At 40.9% G+C, this 22,954-nt stretch overlaps 3 protein-coding genes and 2 long non-coding RNA genes across 5 annotated transcripts; 4 read left to right on the top strand and 1 right to left on the bottom strand.

The window, feature by feature from the left end:
- Nucleotides 1-6,349: 6,349 nt before the first annotated feature.
- Nucleotides 6,350-10,432, bottom strand: LOC118430728 (chlorophyllase-1-like). The gene is made up of 8 exons (XM_035841731.1): nucleotides 9,919-10,432; nucleotides 9,615-9,725; nucleotides 9,257-9,346; nucleotides 8,522-8,679; nucleotides 8,117-8,257; nucleotides 7,718-7,903; nucleotides 7,382-7,424; nucleotides 6,350-6,726 (listed from the first exon to the last, which is right to left on the bottom strand). The coding sequence occupies exons 1-8, from the start codon at nucleotides 9,977-9,979 to the stop codon at nucleotides 6,536-6,538; spliced, it is 981 nt and encodes a 326-aa protein (XP_035697624.1). The 5' UTR covers nucleotides 9,980-10,432; the 3' UTR covers nucleotides 6,350-6,535.
- A 242-nt stretch (nucleotides 10,433-10,674) lies between these two features.
- On the top strand, nucleotides 10,675-12,394 carry LOC118430980. The gene is made up of 3 exons (XR_004832913.1): nucleotides 10,675-11,019; nucleotides 11,944-12,054; nucleotides 12,322-12,394. It is a non-coding gene; the product is annotated as an uncharacterized LOC118430980 (long non-coding RNA).
- Nucleotides 12,395-12,477: 83 nt separating this feature from the next.
- LOC118430787 lies at nucleotides 12,478-14,132 on the top strand. Its single transcript, XR_004832897.1, has 4 exons — nucleotides 12,478-12,613; nucleotides 13,141-13,269; nucleotides 13,614-13,709; nucleotides 13,932-14,132. It is a non-coding gene; the product is annotated as an uncharacterized LOC118430787 (long non-coding RNA).
- A 1,194-nt stretch (nucleotides 14,133-15,326) lies between these two features.
- LOC118430655 lies at nucleotides 15,327-18,210 on the top strand. Its single transcript, XM_035841641.1, has 7 exons — nucleotides 15,327-15,436; nucleotides 15,679-15,751; nucleotides 15,971-16,053; nucleotides 16,276-16,416; nucleotides 16,714-16,791; nucleotides 17,252-17,308; nucleotides 17,566-18,210. Exons 1-7 carry the CDS (start codon nucleotides 15,359-15,361, stop codon nucleotides 17,578-17,580), a joined length of 525 nt encoding a protein of 174 aa, XP_035697534.1. The 5' UTR covers nucleotides 15,327-15,358; the 3' UTR covers nucleotides 17,581-18,210.
- A 1,008-nt stretch (nucleotides 18,211-19,218) lies between these two features.
- Nucleotides 19,219-22,923, top strand: LOC118430761. The gene is made up of 7 exons (XM_035841781.1): nucleotides 19,219-19,377; nucleotides 19,522-19,585; nucleotides 20,121-20,209; nucleotides 20,566-20,688; nucleotides 21,394-21,468; nucleotides 21,887-21,964; nucleotides 22,200-22,923. Exons 1-7 carry the CDS (start codon nucleotides 19,297-19,299, stop codon nucleotides 22,212-22,214), a joined length of 525 nt encoding a protein of 174 aa, XP_035697674.1. The 5' UTR covers nucleotides 19,219-19,296; the 3' UTR covers nucleotides 22,215-22,923.
- Nucleotides 22,924-22,954: the final 31 nt, after the last annotated feature.

Genomic DNA, 22,954 nt, shown 5'->3' with positions numbered 1-22,954 from the left:
ATCACTCTTTATCTCCTCTGGTACGGAGAATATTTTAGAGGTGGCCCTCATAAGAATTGATTCCCTCGGAGACTTAGACAACAGGTTGCTGCTTGAGATCGCTCGTCGGTTCGCTCCCAGCTTGGCGATATTTTTGAAGCCCATTGCCGCTGAACTCAGTCCCATGGCCCGGCCCCATCTACCTCGATTGATTTTCTTCTTCTCCACTGTCCCGGGACAACCGTGCTTTTCCACGAACATGTCCTCAACCACTTGTTTAAACTCCTCGCTAGATTTATGAGTAACTAGTCTATAACGATGTCTCCCAGTCTTTAAGAAATGTTCCCTGTCGTAGAAGTAGTTCCCTGTCTTGGGGTCACTTTCTCCGAGACGGGGTGTCGATCCTCCCTTCTCCGGAAGGCTGTGGGACTTGGCTAGCGGCTGTTTTGTTTTTCCTTGAAGACCGGCGGTTTTAGGTGATGGTTCTGTGACGATCCCCCATGCCTTCTTCGTGTTCAGAACCTTGCTGTTGTTGTCTGTTCGCGGTAGAATCGGCACAGTTGCGTTCCTATTCCGTGAGGGCGGTCGGGACGTGTTGTCGCCTGATTTCGGCCCGGTCCCGGCGGATAGCTCCGATGCGCCTACGGCCATTGTCTTCACTTCACCGTGCTGGGAGATCTTCGAAATAAGAGATGTTGTCCTCCCGTTCTTAAACACCATTGAAGTGCGATGTTGTAGGTTGTCAAGTGTTCTTCACTGTGACAAGACTCGGTGGTGAAACTCACATGATTACCGTAGCCATGAGTATAGTGCAGTAACAGACAAAAACAACCTGTCCGGCGCCCTGCTGCGATGTTAGCTATCACCGAGACCCGGGGCCTTTGTGACGACCGACTGTTTGTAGTCTCTCAGTTCCGTACACAGTACGCACCGTCAGTAAGTACACCTACACAGTCACACCGTGCTACGTGTAGCACAGCACACCCCACATGTCTCTACAATGGCTCGTAGTACTCTCCTGTCGGTGTTAACAACAATCCCCACATTCGCTTGGTACCGTGACGGTGGGGCGCGCGCGTGGTTATTATGGTCTTGTTTGGCCACGCCCTTGCCTGCATCCACCTGTCAATCACAATACAGACTCCTAGGACATGTCACTCGCACTGACGTAAGGACAAAATGTTATCGAGAAAAGACGAAAACGTTTTCGTCCGTCACGTCTGTAGTGCTTCTGTAAAGCATGTGTCAAACCAGTCATGCCCCACATAGAGGAACTGTCAAACTACTCATACTAATTGAAGCGCATGTACTTGTTGCACGGGTAAAGCACTCAGTCCATACAGTTAGAATCACAATCGCTGACACCACGAATTACACATCACATCAGCACAATCGACCGGAACGCTATTCTCACGCAAACATACAATCAACCGACTTACTGACATTATTTATCGTGCTCGCTATGTGGAGCTAAAATAATTTCCCAGGTTTAACACAAAAGCTACCTATAATTGGAAGCTGGCATTCCTTACAGGTGAACAACACTTAGTCATGTTGCTTTTACTAGCACAGGTTGACCTGTCCCCTTTTCTTGTACAAAGAACTACAAAACGATTTAAGTGTAGTAGTCTGTCCTTAAAGTATCAAGTAACAATGTACATGTAGTTTGTTCGTTATCCCGCCGAGTGAACTCATTGCCTAAATTTGCTCATATACTACCAAATGTTAAATATGTTTGTAAAATGTATACTGGTGTCTGGCCTTGGGCGTTTTAATTTGGGACATGTACGTAGGATTTGGCATGGATTATGGACATCTACTTCATTACGATAGAAGCCGCTGATTACAACAGCGCACAATGGTTGTTTTCTAATCAAGGCGTCAGAAATCTGCATGCAAATTACTCCAACAAAATGCATGCAACAAGCCTGGAAGACAGAAGTGCTAATTCAGGATGGCATATAAGGCACGAAGTTCCGTTATGTAGTTTGCTGGTGACATTGTAATACTACTTTTTACCCAGCAAAATTTAGAATGTAGAATTGTTAAGGAACAGAAGATAGATTGCTATCTCAGACCCATACTAGGGTATAGTGAAAGTTGAGACTTTAAGGATTCCAAACACCTTTCTTTATTCATCAACATCACCTTATCTCGTCCAAGGGGATAAGCAAATCTTCAAGGATTACGAGCCCCTATAACTCTCCTGGTGGGCAAATGATGTTAGCACCATATAGCTGAGAGTCACTAAAGATCTACACGTTGTACAATGCTTGTCGGTTATATATCAATTGTCTTGCCAGTGTTTGTATAACTGCGGCTGTGAAAGTCCGTGTATACAAAGATGCAATTCCACTGAAAGTGTGAACTAGCCCTGAAGGCTGAAGCACAGCTTGTGTTTTGCCATCCACCTCCAAACACCGCTTAATTAGAGCTAATGATTGATTAGGTACCCAGTTTTTAATGACTTAAAAACTGTTGCTACTTTCACCTGACTTTTCAACGGCTAGTTGCCAACATATTTTTTCCTGTTGCATGACAAATATTCCCTTGTGTCATGCACAACTTACGAAATTGTTAGACCATGCTAGTGTCGTGACCGGTCTAGTCAGAAAAGCGTACTGAGAATACAAGGCTCCGGATATCCTGTGTAACGTTTGTAGTTTTAAGAACATTTTCCTCGAACCCCACCGTATCGCTTTCCTAAGCCTAAACAAGCGCAGGTTTCTTTTATTTTGGAACACTGGAGGTTGAACACTTCAGAAGGAATGTACTACAATACCCTGTGCCAAGCTTGTCTTAAGGCACAGGTGTTTCAGTGTGCGCGGGGTACAAGATGCCACTAGAAGGGAGATCAGTCCTAACATAATTACTGCCTTGTTGAACAATCTCACCACGAACGGAAGGTATATGTCACACTAAAGCTTCAATTATAGACTATTGTACAGGTCTCATAACTGTTTATCTCTCTTTCCTGTCAGTTCTTATCCCCTGTAACCTCCCTTCTAAGCCTGTGAGGTGGGTTTCCATTAGCTTCTTACATGGTTGACTACTTTTTAGACCAGTATTTGGGAACGTTGCTTGGTACACCTGTCATAACAAAAGTGTCTTCATTTAAGCCACGAACCTTCTAAAAACAAAACAAAAACTCGTTTCTTGGTAGCCTGGGTACCATCCGAACAGTAGTTCGCTCCGACGTTTATTATACACCATATACATGTATAATCGCTTTTCACTCCGACCTTTATCAAACACCACATACATCACCACTGCTATTCTCTGCAGAAGAGAACATAGGAGACAACTACTACCCGTATGGTACCCAGGCTAAGTCACTGTTACGTATATATATAGATAATGATGTTATATATATAGAGCTTTATTGCATGCCACCTGTACAGGATACAGTGTATGGCAACTTGTACATACAATACATACATACAGAACAGTTTAACTACATGAGTTAATAGTATCTAAAGATCTAGGAAACTAATCTATTTTACACATGGTACTTAGTATATAGTATTGACAATCAGGCTAGCATTATGTGCTGGTTCAGGACAGTATAATATTGTCTCGTTTTTTAAATGAGTTATATATAAATTGACCGACGTGGGCAGATATATCAGCAGGACATGATAGTAACATATTAAACATTTCTGTCTTATTATCATTGTATCAGATTTGTATTTGATAGACTGTATCTCTCTATCATAAGTTGGGCAATATGACTAATGTTTAGGAGCACGCATAGACAGAGAGAGGTCAACGCCCTACTTGCAATATGTTCTAAAGCTAACACGGTCTAAAGGCAATGTCGACAAACAACGATGACGATAATCAAAGTAATTGAATGATAAGTAAATAGTGAAGTTTATTAAATGATTGATTAATATAAAAGTATACTTATTCATTTTCATCGCCGTGTGTTTTTCAGAAGGGTAGGCGATAAACAACAACTCTAAGTGACGCATGTACAGGAGTCAACATTTTGCTCGAACTCTACTAACAAGGAAGCAAATATCCATACTCGTGACAGTCAGTTTGAACGGTTAAAACAGAGCTCAAACTAAGAGTCAAAGGATTCTGATAAAAGATGACGTCGATTAAAGTTTATTTGTTTGTTCCCAGCGTTGTGTGCATTCTAACTTAACAGGGTATCAAACACTTTAAAGCTGAAGTCACCACAAGTAACATTGTTGGTTCTGAACGACGATGTGTTTACCAACGTAGAATAAACTCAACCGATGGACTTGAAAAAAATGAAGACAAAACTTACTGGTTGAAATTTGATATAGATGAAATTTGCCTACAAAATTCCTACTATTGGCGATTGTATCTGCCAATAACAACAGTAAGATGAAACTTGAATTATTCCCATTTCATCAATGGGTGTCTGTTCTTAACCTGATAAAATGGCTATAGATAAGTGGCTAGGACTAGAAGAAGACTCGGCCGTGTGGGAATGGGGAAAATGGCTCGGGATGTGTTTCTATCCTACCCTTCCTACCCTTGGTGAACAGTAAAATAGAGGGTCCGACTTAGCCTCTACCGGGCTCCGTGGATCGGTAGAATCATTATCCTCACCACGAAGGAAACGTACTCTTCTGGCCGGCTAACTCCCCTAGCGTACTATAGATTCTATTTGTCCAATTTCTACAATTAGACCACCGATCCACGAAGCCTGGTAGAGTCTAGGTCCGACTTGAATTCCCATTTCATCAATGGCTGTCTGTTTTAAACCTTAACAAAATGGTTCTAAATTTTTAAGACCAGAAGAAGACTCGGCCGTGTGGGAATGGGGAAACATGCCCCGGAATGTCACGGGTTTATCCTACCCTTGGTGAACATTAAAATAGAAGGTCCAGCTTGAATTAATAATTTCCATTTCATCATTGGCTGTCTGTTCTCATGGCTAGACCATAAGAAGACGCGGCCGTGTGGGCATGGGGAAACATGCCCCGGAATGTCACGGTTCTATCCTACTCTTGGTGAACAGTAAAATAGAAGGTCCGGCTTGAATTGATAATTTCCATTTCATCATTGGCTGTCTATTCTCATGGCTAGGACAATAAGAAGACGCGACCGTGTGGGCATGGGGAAAATGCCCCGGGATGTGTTTCTATCCTACCCTTCCTACGCTTAGTGAACAGTAGAACAGAGAAGGTCCGACTTGAACTCCCATTTCATAAATGGCTGTCTGTTCTAAACCTAACAAAAATGGCTCTAAATGGCTAGGACCAGAAGAAGACGCGGCCGTGTGGGAATGGGGAAACATGCCCCGGGGTGTGTTTCAGTCCTACCTAACCTACGGTTACACAAAGGCGCGGCACATTTCTCCGTTCCGGCAGAGCTGCAAACAGACCCGTTCCCGTGACGGGACCGACACCATGTGACCGGGCTGTGTGTCACAGGCATGCTGGTAAAACCGTGTTGTAAAACACCTGTACCCAGCATAGAAAAACATCGGCGGCTTCAGATAGCTATAGTAGTGTTGCTGAAATCTCTGACGGCGCGGTATAATCCCGTACGTCCTCAACCTACCTGTCAACGCTGTAAAGGACACTGTAGAAATATTTTTGATATATATGTAATGTCCATATTTGACAACACGAAGAAGGATACAAGACTTTTCTTAACCATCATGCGATACTCGGACAAAACGTTGCGAGATCAGCTCAGGCAGAGTAAAGACAGCATTTACTGATGTGCCGTCTCGAAGTTTACTTTTTGTATATACAGGTTTGTGTATACTTAACAACATTTACGGATATTGTCGGGTTCTGTTTGCATTTCAAAATGCCGAGACGATTTGACTTAACTACCCAGTATAACAGAACCTCTTACTCCCATTCCATTACACACAAACACACACTAGCACTGTTAACACACAAGCAGGAACGGGCCATGTTGCAAAACAGGTTGTCATTGTAATTCTGACGTAATTCTACAAATTGGACTTTTGTGGTAATTGAGCGAATGCTACAGGCCTTTTCGTTTTGCCATGTTTCCAACGTCGTATACACAACAACTGAACATAAAAAGCCTTTGATATCTATCTCATGTTATGACTTGGTTCCGCACTTTAACAAAGTCCCATAGGCATTTTTCTTGTCACATGTGTATAGCAGAATGATTGATTATTCTGGCTGTGTGTCATTTTTGTTTAATTGCCCCGAAGGGAATCTCCAGATGCCATACTTCTGTGTTTTCTTTGTTGTCTACCCAGCACTTGTAAATAGACTAGCTAGGGAAACTTTCACTGTGCACAAGACGAAGATGTTGAAGGTTGTTTTCAAGTTGTGAGAAGGGGGTATTTAGAATCAATGTACAGAATAGTTTAAGATTTGGTTAGCTTACAAATGAGGTAGACCACATGCATATAGCTTCGGTTAGCTTACAAATGAAGTAGACCACATGTATATGGGTGACACGATCCACGTACGCTGACGGCTGCAATCTACGAGTCTTGTACAATTTGATTAGATTTATTCAGACTCCTTGACACAAGTCTACATATTTGACCGGCACGTATCAAAATCGCCAGGTGGCGTCTCTAACAGTTGGTGTCGTTTTTGGCGTTCATCACCCCGATGGGGATGTCAGTGACGTTGCTGAGGTATCGCCAGTCGTCGACCCCCTGCAGAGTACTGATGAAGAAGGCGGAGACAAACCCCTGCATGAAGGTGTGGTACTCCGCCCAGTTGTCAACATCTCCCGTCTTACAGAAGTGTGTGGTGTGGCATACTGAAATGTCAAAGTTAGGCCATGTTAGATTTGAGTGTATGGATGACATCCGCACGAGCATCCATTTTAGGCCGTTTCCAAAAATAAATAGGCTTTGGATCGTAAAATGAGCAAATATATACTACATCTTGCAAAAAAATATCGACAATGGGTGCTAATGACGTATAATGCCAAAGTCAGAAAAGAAGATGTGAGAGGACAAAAATAAAGAATACCACTCTCCGAACAGATATTAAAGGGGGTTGATACATTATTCTGATTGGCACACGGTTTCTCACCGCCGACCAGTTACATCTACTTTCCTCAGAAAAAATTATAACAATCCCCTACTTAAACCTAGAGAGAAGGGAAGGACACCACTCTTCAAGCAGATGTTAGGGAGCTTAGTTTTTCTTTAGCTGCCCGTTTATGTCGATGTCAGCGAGGATAGCGTGATGATTTATCCTTCCCAACTTGTCATCTCACATCTGCTTGGAGATGAGGGAAGTACTATTCACCCCATTGCCATATGTCTTATATTTGATAACTTGTACTCATAATTCTTGCGAAGATACCAAAAGGGAAGACAGATGCAGGGAACCTAGATATAGATCAAACGACAAAAATGATTAGGCAGAACTGAATTTCCCGTGGTAGTTATAAGGATCATACATACTTTCCCACATCGTGTGGTCCAGAATATCACAGTGTCCTTGATTCTGTAAAAGCAACAGCATAAATTTAGCTGCTAACATGTAGTTTGACCATTGGTTTTATTTACTTCACTCTATGTTACCTTTTCGCTGCCATTATCATTATATATATATACGTAACGTTAACTTTGCCGAATATAGGCTCCTTGGTCTGATCGTTATTGAAGAGAATTTGTACACAGTGCCCAGGATTCTAGAGTTTGAGCCATCTATGATACATTGTTGTATACTTCCCTGAAGCTATGTACGCATAAAACCGCATATATGTAATATCCACAATGAAATATCTATCGTCATACCTTTGTTGCCAACAGTGTCTTGGGACAGGACCAGTGGTCGTAGATTTGATTCCAGTCCATACCTTTGACACAGCAAAAAGGAAAATCCTCACAAAACTGCGTGCCGTACATCAGCGCCGGCAGGCGGAAATCCACGGAACTGCCTCTGGACAGGGCGAAACTGAACGGCTCGAGGAACGCTGTCGACTTGCAAGAGAATCGGGATACATATAGATACGTTAATGAGTGCTCTGATTTGAGCGTACACTTCCTTTAATATAATCTACATGAATGTCTACTGGTAAACAAAATGGAAATTCTGTGCTAGCAGATGTAAAATTTGATTCGTTGAAACTTGAAGATGCGATGTTGAACCTGGAGATCTAGACCTTTACTTTTACTAAACTTCGGTAAACTTACTTTAACTCCCGTGTGATTGAGTAGAATCATGTCCAATGTGATGGCACACCCTGCAGAGTGACAGAAGATACCAGTTTTCTCCCAGTCCACTGACACACCTGCCGTTTGGTTGGACAGGTAAGCGTTCAGGTGTTTCCTTGCCTGAAAGACACAGAAAGCATTGATTTCTGTATTTTCATATACCTGGGCCTAGATCGCTGGCCATGTATTCGTCTACCCTGTGTTATAATTCATTGTCTATAGTATCATGTTCTTTATTGTATTTTCTTGCTGTCAATGTTTACCAGTCATACATCGTCAAGGACATAAGGTCCTTGCATAGACATATACTCAATTAGAGCTACAACAGTCATCATATTACATATCCAGAACACCCGGAGAGTTGAGATGTATTAGGCGTCTCACCCAGTCCAGTTGCTGTAAGAACGTTTGCGCCGGGGAAGCTGGGAGGTTCCCCCGGTGTGAGGCAGCCCTGACTCTGGTAAGCCCGCCGGTCCCATGAGCGGACCGCATGTCCACCCCCATCACCACGAACCCGTGTGCCGATACACGGCTCAGCAAGTCTGCGGAAAGTGCACTTTTACTGTTTGTTACTATAGTACTAACTACATAAGATTATACCACTACCGGTGGACTAGTCCCCTACTGCAGTGACTCTGTGTGACCTAAGGGCTATAGAAACAGAGATGGGCACCGCCCTGTACACCAAAAGGAATATCCATGAAACCCTTTTCATCTGTCCAAATTTGGCCACTAATATATTAATGATAATGAAATACGTATGCTAAACATGACCAAACTGATAACATTGTAAGCGACTTCATACATTAAACATATGCAACGTTATAGAACGTTTGAGCTAGAAAATATCCATACATTCATTATTATGTATAATCACTTCCAACAAGCAGCATATTTTGCTTACTTGACCTGATGGACTGACCATGATTACTGTGCGTTGTTTCTACTCACGCATGCAAATTATTGGCAATATTTGCGTTTTCGACCTACAGAAGAAACTTTTTGATTTGATTTTGTTTTGAATACATCTTCGAATCCATTTTTTTTCAGAATCCATAGGCATATCTGGACAGGGCAGTGTTGACCCAGCTATTTTATTGTGGTGCAGTTCTGCTCTACCTGTATATCCCATCTCAACTCGAATGGCGCCGTCAAAACCTCCGACGAACAGCAGCACGGCATACACTCCTGGTCGTGCCGGGTAGTACACTAATAAGGACATACATGCATTTACAGATCTATATTCCGAAACAAAACAAGAACATGTTGCTTTGAACAGCTTGAAATAAGTTGAGATATCCACCACATATACATTTAGGTGTTCATAAAATATTTAGCCATATTCGGCACCACACCTTTGATATGATTATCATAATGGTAGATCTACAAAAGACAATCAGTTATGTACATGTAGGCGGTCTGTTGTTGCACATGTCTGTCTGAAACGGTCTGTCTAAACTTAGAGAGCGACACCTACCGATGGCGTGACGTGGTGCATCATCCTCAGATTCTGACAAGTTGAAGTTTTCGACAGGAAGCGGCCCAGTTTTGTAAGGGTTTCCTTCGTCCACATAATGGCTAGTTGTGCCTGAATGAATATGTGAAGTTATACAGGGATATTTAGCATGAAAACCTGTCGCGACTTCGATTTTTCTGTCAATGTTTATTATCTTTATCACTTCTCCACGTAAGTTTTAAGAAGGAAGAAGGGATCAACTGAAGACTGAGTATTTTCAATTACACGTACCTAATGGTGTGTTTGGGTAGTTAACTTGACGTACCTGTGAGTATGAAGAAAACTCCCAAACTTAGCACAGCGCTAACTCGATGCGGAGCAATCATGATGTTATGTAACCCTTGTCCTTCTTGCAATGATGTACTTTGGTCGTTGTTGTGCCTCCTCGGCCTTGACCGTACGAGAGGAGGTAGCTACAGTCATCTAGGGCTGTTCCAAACGAAACTGGAGGGGGGCGGATGGATGTATCAATATCATACTTGCACCACTAGATTTTGCTTTAAGTTAATAACCAAATGCATTGCTTGCTTTGCTCATACTCAATATACTTTATCATTATTACTGTATAATGGCACTCTCTGAAGAAAATTACCGAGGTGGATATTATCGTTGTGCGTTGACATGCCCGTAGATTTGAACCCTTCCTTATCGGACAAATTGTACCCTTCGAACATTGCTCGGTCAACTTCTATGTATATAGTCTCGTACGATCGTGGGGACCTCGTGCCGAATGTGTACAGAACAAAACACGTCCATCTAAGTTGATATTTTGCTGTTAAAATGTATGTGTTCTAGCCTGATTAAATCTCGCTTATAGCAGCCCGCCAAACATCCGCCGGCCTCCGCGGGGAGGGGCCAGTTAGAGCCCTGGACAGCGGAGTTTGTGTTACACAGACTATATGTGTTCATGTTGAAGCGATTTTGTATTGTAAGGAGAAGCCAAACTGGCGCAAAATAGTGCGAAACCGAATTCGCAAAGGACTTGAATTCAAATCGTTTTCTCAACTCTTGTTAAGTGATATTATAGAGAGAGCCAACGAGCCTTAATTACTACACTAAGTACTAAATTACAAGCGTTCTTGCTTCCATTCTTGACTGAACGCCTACCACACAAAAGTACGTGAGCCCAACCCATGCACTACATATTTTTCTAACTACGTGTCTGATCAAGTAGATTTAGCACTTGACCGGCCCAACAACTATACTGGTCGGCCATTACAGATAAAATCACGACCGTTCTGAATGTGTCGATCATATCCTGTAATCTCCTAGAAACCATACATAGAACTCCAAGTGCAGTGTGAACACTTGCTTTGATTCAAGGCCTTTGGGGCTTCTTCTGTCAAGGAGACAGACTCGGAATTTGGTAGGTGCACGTGCAGAGCGTTCTTTCTAACTGTAGCTTTTTTATTTGCTAGTAGACTTCTTTTGTATTGAATATCCAGATGTAGTAACCGATAAGATCAGCCTCTGAAAACACGTTGACAATTGAGTGTTTTTTTCTAGTGACTCCTTTACAATTTGGCTTCGGAACTGTGTACTTTCATCAGTCTATTTTTAACACAAATGGCGACCAAATTTTTGTATGTACAAATATGCTGTTAAGTTTCTTTTCTTGTCAACATTTGCCATTTGCAGGAAAATTCTAGACGACTAGAGGAACAGAAAATGTTCGATATCCAAACAATGGTTCTCTCGCAGTGATCTTGGAGCATAAAGTACAAATGTAGCTACAGGACACGTACGGACGGTGTCCATGTTAACTTACATTCAACTAGACAAAAATCATGCTACGTGTATGTCATGTAGATATGGAACATATCAAAAGAATACTACACAGATCTAAAGCTACACACTTTACTTCATATTTGATTTGATGTTTTCAACTCTCAGCCTGTTACAATGTCTGTATATATTGCGTAGAGTTTGAGTAGACGGTTATGTTTGTATTTTGCAGGCATTTTGTAAACAGACAACGTTCATTGTATACACTCAATGAAGCACATAATCCATAATTTGGTCAACGCCCATGACAAGCTCGACTGAAATATGACTTTTACTTCAATTTGCGTTGCGAATCTGCTGTGTTTAAAGGCGTCCCGATGACATTTGGCGTGCAGAAAACACACATACATGATCTTTGTCTGATATATCTCTACGTATATATATATATATATATATATATATATATATATATATCACCGATATGATTTAATGATGGAAGTTATCAAAGATAGTTGTTCTATGTATGACCACAGAAACATATGACGTGCTTGTTATTCCTCTATAGGAACATAGGTGGCGCTGATTTGTAGCGATGTGTCGTTGCCGTCTGCAGGACAGCTTCTGTGGCTGCTGTACTCTCCGCCATGGCTCAGTATTTGTAGGGATCGTCCATCTGGTAACTTGAAACGGTGCTCTTCTTTATCAGTAAAAAATTCGTATGTAGAAGCGAATTTTGTTGTTGTTTTGTTTTTTCTTAAAGAATTTAGACAAAATGTATGCTAGATGCTAACCCACATGCATCTTTTCGACATTACCCGAATGCTTGTTGTCCAGTTACGTCTTTGGAAACTTAAAACATAATTAAAAGATGCACTGCATGATCCAGAAGAATTATGACATTAATTCACGCTTATCCAATCTGTGTTACTCATTCCTTTTACAGATCATCTCTATGTTAGGTGGCCTGGCAGCGTTCTCCTTGTATGGCGTTATATTTAAAGCAGGTAAAGGTATTCTTGTTGCAATACAGTTATCATGCATACGTCATTCCGTCATACAAATTCTCAATTCACTGCTTTTGTTTGTGCTCTAGACTATGCGATATCAAACAAAATTAACAGCATTTCCTGTGATGATTCTTCCTAGAACCCATTCGACCTGCTGAGATCACCGGTGTGATTTTCTACGGTTTATCCATCCTGGCCGCCATTGTCCTCATCGTTGGGGTGCTGAAGGTGAGTTAGAGGTCATAAAAATGGGGGTCAACTGACATGCCGTTTGTCAAGTAGAGGAATATCCGAGTCCTCACAACTTGGAGTGCGTAGTGTGACATACGTGGTGAAATTGGACCTCTGTACCATCTCTATCAAACTAACAGATAGGCAACTAAACACAGTATACTATTATCTCCTTGAAAACGGAGACATTAATTTTTGTTTTCGGGGCGTGTGTTTGTTTGTCACGGTGTGTGTCCTTAGCTATTTGCATATTGTCTAGAGTGACAGTATGTGAGGCGAAAGATAGTGTGTTGCGGAGACTGTCAGACCCAGGATCAAAATGTTGTCTTGGTTTAAAGTTGGGTCCACATATTTTTAGACAGGATTAGCGATAAAGTCAAAATGAATAGAACAAGGAAATAAAAGCATACTGTTCCACGGAGGTATGAGATCTCAGATTTCTAGTTTATGATTAAAAATAAAGCGTAAGTATACAAATCTCTAGTCTTTATTTTACAGCTTAATCACTCAAATGTGTTTTACAGAAAAACTACGCCCTATGTTTGGTTTGGATCCTATGGGCGATTTTCCATCTGCTCGTTGCGACAGCCTTGGCGATAGCCTTACTGGTACATGTGTCTGGCGGGGCAGTCATCGAGGCAATAACTCTTCAGGTACTTATTAACTTGTTATGCACAAGAGAGAGACATATTTATACTGTAATATCTGCATTACCATGCCCCATCATAATAAGTTATCTGAAAAATCATTTCCAAAGCATTATTGAAAGAGAGAAGAAAGTTCATAAGCTTTGCGTTTCAGCATGCCTTTAAAAACTGTAACGGTGTTATAGACGCCAGATGTGATAGACATAGACGAGGTGTGATAGACATAGACTGCATGAATAGAAATGAACTACCGCAAAACCACAGCAATGTGAGTTCATGATATACCTCACTCACTTCTTTTCTTTGGAGTGGCTGGTATTGAACAAAACTGACAGATCATGTTTCAACAGACGGAGGGGACCACGCTGTCAGCGTCATATGGAACTGTCGTCTTGGTGGCTGCCGTTCTGGCGTTGGTCTTCTTTTTTGTGATGAGCCCTTTCTTGGTAAGATTTTACTTAATGTGTGAGTACATATATATAGTTTTTTTAAAGATAACGGTAGTAAGTAATATTTGTACTATCCACTTTTTCAACCTCGGGACAATGCTAGCGCTCTTATTTTGATCGACGTCTAGTTCTCTCTTTTTGTTGCGGTTCTTCTAGCTTTTATACGGCACTTTATTTGTCACGTACTACAACATATTTGATTACTTTCCCATGTTTCAGATGTACGGCATCGTGGTTGTGTGCTCCTACTACCGGAAGATCAGAGGTGATGATGCATATGCCTAGACCAACTCGACAACAACCATCAGTTTCCATCTATATATGATAAATGCAATCATACATAACGTTAGAATCCGTACAAACAAACACGCATGTCGAACTAGGAAAACACTGTAACAAGGCAGTCTGTTATATCAATTGTATTGAGAATGTACCTTAGAAATGAAATTACAAATACAAACTGTTCGTATCAGCCACCACCAACCCTGACCCCAATATCACGCTATGTTGCAAACAGACAACTTTGTTCATTCTTCGTGATTGTGATTAGTGTTTTACTCTTTGTCAGTCCGATTAGAACATTCGTCATGTACTCATCACAAGTGCCCTGGTTTACCTTATGTGTTGCAATCAGAAAAATAAACGACAAAATCGCTATGTTTACCTTACCCTATATTTTTCAGATATAATATTAAACTTTTTTCTGCATATGATCATGCATGATAAGTGTAAAATATAGACTGTCTATTCTTACAATTATGCCCCAGTAACAGCTGACGCTTGCGTCCTGATATAGTGTATTTGTTGACAATAATGATTTCGAGTGTAATTACCAACATCTACACGGCATTTGTTGCGATACATACTAGTACATGTGAATAAACTTCCCAAATTCCTTACACCCACTCCTTTCGTCAGACTATCATGTTTCTCCTCGTTTTTGTTTGCTGGACTCTCTACGTGCTAAACAATGGTGGGTGTGTGACGTGAGAAGATATCCATATAGAAGTCCATGTAAACTGAGAAGTACTGGGTAACATTATATTACATGGGCAGTAATGGTGCTAATACTGGCCCCTGACCTTGTACACATGACTACAATAAAAACATTACGCCCCCCTCCCACTCAGAGTATGGAAACCTAAACAAGACGCCTTGTGGATAAGTGTGAAACTACAGCAGGTAACAGATCCATATCGGCGTTTTATACCTTCAAGTATATCTATCTGGTACATATATCATTTTATACCTTCAAGTACACATTTTGTGCAAACAGTATAAGATTACGATCAAATATTTTCTGTTGTGACTTTGCCGAGGAACTCATCAGAGATCTCCTAGTCAATCTGTGGTGTTTACAGCTGAAGAGAATGACAAGTTTGCTGCGCATACAGGTAATCAGTTAGGTGATGGTAACGAAATACAGAACGTTTTTGAAACATTGATTTTCCGGACTAGTCGGAAATATGACCGTAAAGACTCTCAAATACGTAAAAAATATGCCCTCGTTCCCAGTGTTCCCTACGTGCCGTGGAATCGATCACGACTATGGAACCCGACTGTTCGAACCTCGTTCCTTCGAATGTTCCACTGAACGTGTTCTTATTTTTCTAGAAGTGCACCGTTGAAAAAAACATACAGTGACCATGGCTTGTTGTCGTCTTACTAAATGCTGCTGCTGCAGTCTTCACAGCGGATCCCTTATTGTCGCGATCATCTATTTGGTAAGAAGTTGTTCCTTCTTTCACACATCCCTAATTCACTTAGTAGAAATAGGCAAAGTAGTGGGTAGTAAGTTCGGTGTTTGTGAGCACAGTCGAACACATTCCACAGGGCATAGTCCTCTCACTCGACATGAAACAATCTGCTCTTCCCTTGCAATACAAGTGTAATGTACGCAATGGATTGATCGGAGATTTCCGTCTAATGAAGGAAAACTAAGATGTTTTTTTTTTCAACTTGACAGTTCCTAACATTACTGGGAGGAGGATTCTACGCTTGGGAACTGTACCAGAACATTGACCATGACCTTACCACTGGTATGGAAAAACACCTCACTGTTTTACCAGTCTTATCACACACTGTTCTTGGTGACTTGGATGAACATGTTTGTCTGCTTCTTCGCTACCTGGTTAATGTGATCTGATCGATGATGTAGTCTTCTTTGAGTTTCTTTCATACTTTGTTATAAATACGAAATGTTATGGAGTCGTACAGACGAGTGTGACTAGACCCGTCGTTGTTTTTCTAACATCCAGTCATCGCGTATGATAGCGCTGGCATCGGTGTCATGGGCCTGTCTGCCGCCATCGCCATTGTGTTGATCGTCGGTGTGGCTAAGGTACGTCGTATCTCATCTTCCTCTTCACATGTGTTATCAAAATGACAAAGATAACCACAATCTTCTGTCTCTCATAGTTCTTTGAATGAGCAACATTTTTACGGAATCAATATAAAGGTTAAATCAACATGTTGTGCATGTACCTGTGTATTAGAGTTTTTATGTGAGAAGGACTAGGCGATTCTAACGCCAAGGGCATGACCCTGTGCTTGCCCTGTACAGGAGAGGCGGGGCCTGTGTCTGGTGTGGATCATCTGGGCGTTCCTGCACCTGGCCATAGAGATCGGCCTGGGTGCTTATGTGGGCGTGGTCTCGATCGGCGGGGCCTTTGGACTGGCTGTTGCGGGATCTGTCGTATTGCTGGTAGATATTCATAATAATAAGCCTTAAGTTAAGCTATAGAACTGCAGTTATGTAGATGCCATACTTTGTACCTCGTACAATTGTTGTGCAATAAAGTTATAAAATAATTACATTTGCAGTTGAATGATGTTTTCATACTTTTAACATATCTTTTGTACATATATGAATTATTCTGAAGATTTTTGTGAGCACGCGACGTCACCAGGTGACGTCATGAAGAAAAGATAAACTTTTACGCCTCTCCAAGATCTACTGAGCTCGTTTAAAGTCAGTCTAACTTATGATCTGTTCCAACAGACGGGAGTTTTCATCCCGATCAGCCTCATCCCCGCCATCATCACCCTCGTCATCGCCGTCATTATCATCATTTTCTTGGTAAGTGACTTTAGATCTTGAAGATCATACTATTATGTTACTTTATGAGCGCAACAATACACGAGACGTGCCACATGTACAGGGGGCGCACGCCATGACATTCAACATTTGAACGTGTTCCAACAACGTACGCGCGTGCGTCACATTCGAACCGTTCGAACGGAATCGTATTCGAACACGTTCGAATATTGGCGGAAATGACGTTGTCCTTTTCTGTGCAGTAACCAGGCTGGTGGTCTTTAGAAAGTGTACATTTGATATTTTCAGCTCGTTATGTGTCCTCGCTTTGCTATGTTTCCATGTTCATTTTTTTTAAACCTAGCTCCAAGTGATCTTCTCAGCAGTTAACCTTGTGTTCAGGCGTATTTTCTTCTAATTTCCGTTGAATGCCATGTTATGAAATGAATAACATAGCGCAATACTTCCTATGTCTGATTCGTAACTTTATGTTTTATTTCAGATTTTCGGCATCGTGATTGTGTGCTCATATTACAAAGAACTCAGGGACGGGCAACAGGTAGTTGTTCTGATTGTGGAATCTTCACATTTTCGTCCTAAATGCAAATAAATTTAGAAAAACTCATTTCACATAACCTGCTGCTTCTTTGGCATATTGCATTTTGCCCTGCTTTTCATTGTTTTTGAAGATAAACACTGTGAACATATTTTTTTTGCAAATCTTACTTTAAACGCCCAGTATTAAACATCAAACAGTATATTTGCATGGCTTTCTACAAATAAGCATAGTAATTTTCATCCTTTGTCATTTTACAGGTACAGCCTGTGTAAGGGAAGACAACTCCAGATTTTCTCTAGTTTTCTTTTATTTAAATCAACGTCAGCTTAAAATAAGACAGATCCATCGCCGAATTTCTCCAAAGTCCAATTTTTTTATGTTGTCAAACACAGGCGCAGCGTTTACAGCGAATGGTACATGTATACGGCGATTTGAAATAAACGGTTTCAAGTAACGTGCCCTTGAAAGTTGTTGAGACCAGACGTACCAACTGATATGACAAAAATGTAGCACTATCGCAGTAGTATATGTTCCGGAATTATAAATACACGTCTTGTGACATGGATTTGAGTTTCTCTATCGAAAGGATGTGCAGCTGATAGTCCTGGTATTGAATCCAATGTACTTATTTAGCAGTCCAGTACAGTAATTTCACTGTTCATCTAAATTTACATACCAACTGAACAGTGCAGTACATGTAGCTGTAAGCACGGAGAAGGTTGGTGACTGGGCTGTGTTCTGTCTTTTTTTTCTGGAGAGTTACACTGGTGTAAATATCCACAAATGGTAAACTTTAATCTGTTTTGATGTATATTTATTACTGTGAAGTCGTGTTGTGGACTTTCCAAGTTGACATCCACCACGCTATGCCTCTGTAATAAAACGTTTCAACACGCATTACACTCAGAGTGTCTTTGATCTTGGATATTTTATGGTAGAATAGTAGTGTAAATATTGTCAACACATTTGTAGGGAACTTTTGAATGGAAAATAATTCTATCAGTTTTTATATTCTGACAATCTGAAATCTTAGCTCCATATGCTTCCACACACCAGAGTATGGTCCTGGAAGGAAGCCAGGATATAGACAGAACGATGTTCTATCACACAACACCGCTTCTAAAGCTAGATACAGTCAGACATCGGCCTTGGCCGAGTTTTGCCCCCTTCCCATAATACAACAATAACTGTCACTGCTGTGTGATCACCGGTGAACTTGTTCGACGGCATTCCTGGCCAGACCGAGTCTTTCACGAGCAAGGTTTGGTCTTCAATCGGTGGGATCTGTCTGTACAACTTCTCTGAGGTTTGTGTCAACCGTTATCACAATAGTCAGTAGCTTATACGTATTGTATGTAAGTCCAAGGATATAACGTTCTTGGTAAGTCATACTGTTACAGTGCACGCTTCAAGCTAGTTGATTCGTAAAGTACGTTGTGTATATATGACCATGACTTGAGACTTTATGTGTATACAATTTGAGTACATTAGATACACTGTTTAATGATTTTATAGCATATCCTATGGTTGTAGTAAGTTTCTTGATGCCCCATAACATTTTGGGCAAAGCACCTTCAACCGATACTTTGAACAGTGCTTACCGTGAGAAATGTGAACATTCACACATTCTAGAAACCGTGTCAGTTCAGGGCTGGGAGTTGTGCATCCAACTGAAAGACAGACGCGATATACATAATGTCACCGGTTACCACCTTAGTGGAAAGGGCATAGTTCGTTGCCGTTTTCAATTAGTGCTGCAAAATTTAACACGCATTGCAAGGCAAACGATTCGAATGGTATGTAACGGGGCTATTGTGTCTCCTTGGACACTGTGTTGGTTAGTTTGACCTACACACTGAAAATACCATGTCATGCTTGCTGAATATACGGTAAAATTGATATCATATTAGTGTTGTCTGAACGGTGAACTCTTGACCTTGATAACTGCTATATTTCTAGATACCGCTAGTCGGCGCTGTGGCACCGTCATGTGCATTCGTCTCCGAGCCAGCTGTTGTGGCTGCTGCAGTCTCCGGACCGGATCGATAGTTATAGGAGTCCTGCATTTGGTAAAAATGCGTGTTTTCTTGTCCCTTTTCCGATTGTACAGTATTTTTTCAATGTCACTGTGCATTTTTACCTCAAATAACGTACGCTTAACTACAAATACACTGTTTGGTTTTGATAGCTAACGTTAACGTTACATATTGCAGGTTCTCTCATTTGTGACCGGTGGTTTCTATGTGTACCGATGGATTCGAGCCATGGGGAGTGATGGTAAGAAATCCATATTGACTTATATACATTTTTCTGTATGAATATAATAGAGTACATCTATATTTTTAGCGTAATTTATATATTTTACACATTTTATTTCCAAATGTCCATTCAACCAAACCGAAAGAATCACTCTGTTTAGAAACTTATCCCAACGTCTCCACATCGACAGACGAACAGAAAGCCACTTTTCTCTTGAAATCGCAGAACCCACAAATTTTAGAAAAGGTTGGGCTTTTCGTCTCCCTCTGCTTTAAAAAAAGAAGTCAAACCCAACCTGTTTAGAAATAGACAACACTGGTATTATAGTAGAATAATATTGTTCATAACTGTCCATTGTCACTTGTATATCAATGTTTATACAATGAACTTGTAATTAGCACTTGAGCACGACCTTGCAAATAAACTTCTATATTGCACAGTTTGAAAGAATTTCTAACAAAATTTGGTTCAAAGATGGAGTCAGCCCGATTAATAATAAAAGCTTTCATGGCTACGCTATACAAAAGATGACCGAAGTTTTGTTGTTATCCAGTCGTTCCCACTGAAGAGGTGTTCGTCGGCGTGGCTGTGTTCGGTGTGTCCGTACTGGTGGCAGTCCTGCTCATCATTGGTGCAACCCACGTGAGTCAAATCTCAGGACGTTATCAGAAATGCAAATCAAATTTTGATGACGTTGCAAAACTTCATACCGTTAGCATCACTCACGCGCATTTTTGTGATCTAAGTTTACCAATCAATTCGTTAGTGCCTGAGAAGTCTATAAATCGTCTTACCTTCGCCAAGAAGGTTATGTTTTCGGTATACTAGGGTAGTTTGTGGGGGTGGTGGCAAAAGCTTATCAATTAAGACCAGCATAATTCGAGAACACCCTGGTGGATTGTACTAGTATTCGATATATATGTAGGCCTTCTGTACCCATTCCAACTTGTATATAGGCTGCGTACCTGACTCAATTTTACTGTTGTTAACGTTTACAGAACAATCCCACGCTCTGCCTGATCTGGGTTATCTGGGCAGGTCTCCATCTCGCCCTGGCGATCGCCTTGGCTATCTATGCAGGAGTGGTCACGTTTGCCCTGAGTGTAGGACCAAATGACGCAGTAAGTAACGATCATGGTGAGACCTCGCTGCGACCTAAATTTGATTTGGGTAACTCTTGATTTCATAACTGGAATATTATGCACGATTTTACAAAATTTGAGAAGTATGACTAAAAAGGTTACAAAGCGTAAAAAAGTTCCTTTATCTTTGAAGTTCGTTGAGCGATCTGTCAGATTTTAGGTCGCAGCACGATCACAGAGAAGTCACTGCCCTGTCGTATCATTGAGACACTACCAGACGTTGTTACATTCACGTCTCTTTGTGCCCAGCCCCTTTTCCAAACACGAAATAAATGAATGTATTAGTCTATACGATAGCTCTTAAACTGAATGAATATATACATTTTGAAGAAAAGGTGGGAATTTAGTTGTCTTTCAAAAGTAGTTTCTGATCGTACTCTCCAAGCAGAGGTTAGGCTCTGGCTGTTTTTGACGTTTTTTTTATGCGATTTTATCGGGCTTTCTATTTTGTACTGTTTTCTTTATGTCTCTTGAATTGGTTGAACGAGACATAAAGAAAACGGTACAAAATAGAAAGCCCCAAAAAGCCTTTAAAAAACCTCAAAAACAGCCGGAGCCTAATCTTTGGAGAGTAATTCCTAGACACACTCGAACACACAAAAGTACGCAAGCGCACATAGTACATGTGTATATTTACATTTGATTTTGATAGACCAACTAACCTAGAGCCTTTTCCCCAAATAGGGTGGATTTGTGGATCTCATACGGTTCCTTACCATAGCCCTGATGGCTATTGCCGGCGTCATCATTGTTGTCCTGGTAAGTATGAAAGGATCATAACCTTCACATGGACTTTTCATGACAAAATTTCCACTTTAGTCAACAAATAATTTCCAACCATCGTGTGTATTTTTCTCATGTGATGTGTCAGTCTCCCCTATTATGCATATATATATTCCTCGCTCTTTATCGTGCCTATCTATGAATCTACCTACCGTGTCTTTCTTACGTAATATCTGACCCACGCCCTCTTTCGTTCTAGTTTCCGCTCTCTATAGTCTACAATTAATTCCCTCTCTCATGTTCACATTCCTGTACTATACATGTATGTAGTTATAGACCTTAGACAAGTATCATTGTATTAATTGACCTATTATTGTTGCCTTACAATTGTACCATGTACAAATGTCGGGCAATAAAGTTCATTCATTCATTCATTCTCCTGTTGTGTTTTCAGTCGTACGGCATCATAGTTGTGTGCTCCCACTACCGAGATCTCAAGGACTCGCCGGAAGTGCGCTCAACTCCATACGAGGTGCTGATCGCCTATCTTACAACTGTGGTGTAGTATACTGCTGACTTTCATACCAGGAACGTAAATGCATTTCTGAAACAGTATTTAAGAAAAGTAGAGGAGCTGTTCTATGTCTATTGAATGAAAACAATATGCTTGTTGTAAATTTCATTTGTTAAATCGTCCACGTACTAGACTTCATCTGTGCATCGTCTAGTTTTGAGTTGACTTACCTTGTACTCTTATCTTCTTATAGATGCAGCTGGTTTGAGAAAAGCCGCAGGGAGACAACAATTTGTTCCCATCTACAAAAGAAAAAAAGTTTTATATTAGCCATAAAGTGTTAGCGCAAAAGGTTGTAAAATAACTAGAATCTAGAAACGTGGCTAATTGGTATAGCACAAGTGATTTTATTATGCAATAGTAAGGTTTGAGCGAAAGACGGAAATTTAAGTTACGAGTACAATTTAAGTTACGTGCCTTCTTTGTGGCTGCTTTTACTAATATTTTCCGTCCCCGCCATGTATACTGTACTCTTTTACTCTCTAACTCCCTCAATATTACGGCATATCACAAAGCTAGGGGGTATGACAGGACGGCTGCCAACCCATGGTCAGCCCTAAAAGCTTGTAGTGGTTTCCACTGTCGGTGGCTTTAATATATGTAGCCAGGCAGCTGAGTCCACGCTCTAAATAAACGCAGAAAACAAACAAACAAATCGAAAGCAGTCTTTGTTTGCCAGGGTTTACCGGATTTACATGGCTTTCTCTGGTACGGCTGTTGACAGGTTTAAGGTATTGATTTAAGCGTTTGCGTTTACAAATTGCGACTTAAGACAAATGTGTCATTTAGATTACTGCTGTTCCTACAATGCCCATATGTAGATCAATTTTCATCAAATACCGTTACAGAAAAGATGTGTTGTGTTTGCTGTGTTTCTAACTTAAGATAATCCTTGATTAAACGCAATTCGAGCTGTTTGGCTGCCTCCTCTCTACTTTTTACGTACAC

This window comes from Branchiostoma floridae, chromosome 14, assembly GCF_000003815.2.
Source record: "Branchiostoma floridae strain S238N-H82 chromosome 14, Bfl_VNyyK, whole genome shotgun sequence".
Taxonomy (NCBI): domain Eukaryota; kingdom Metazoa; phylum Chordata; class Leptocardii; order Amphioxiformes; family Branchiostomatidae; genus Branchiostoma; species Branchiostoma floridae.
Note: the sequence above shows the minus strand (reverse complement) of the source record. Positions and strands in the feature narration are given on the sequence as shown.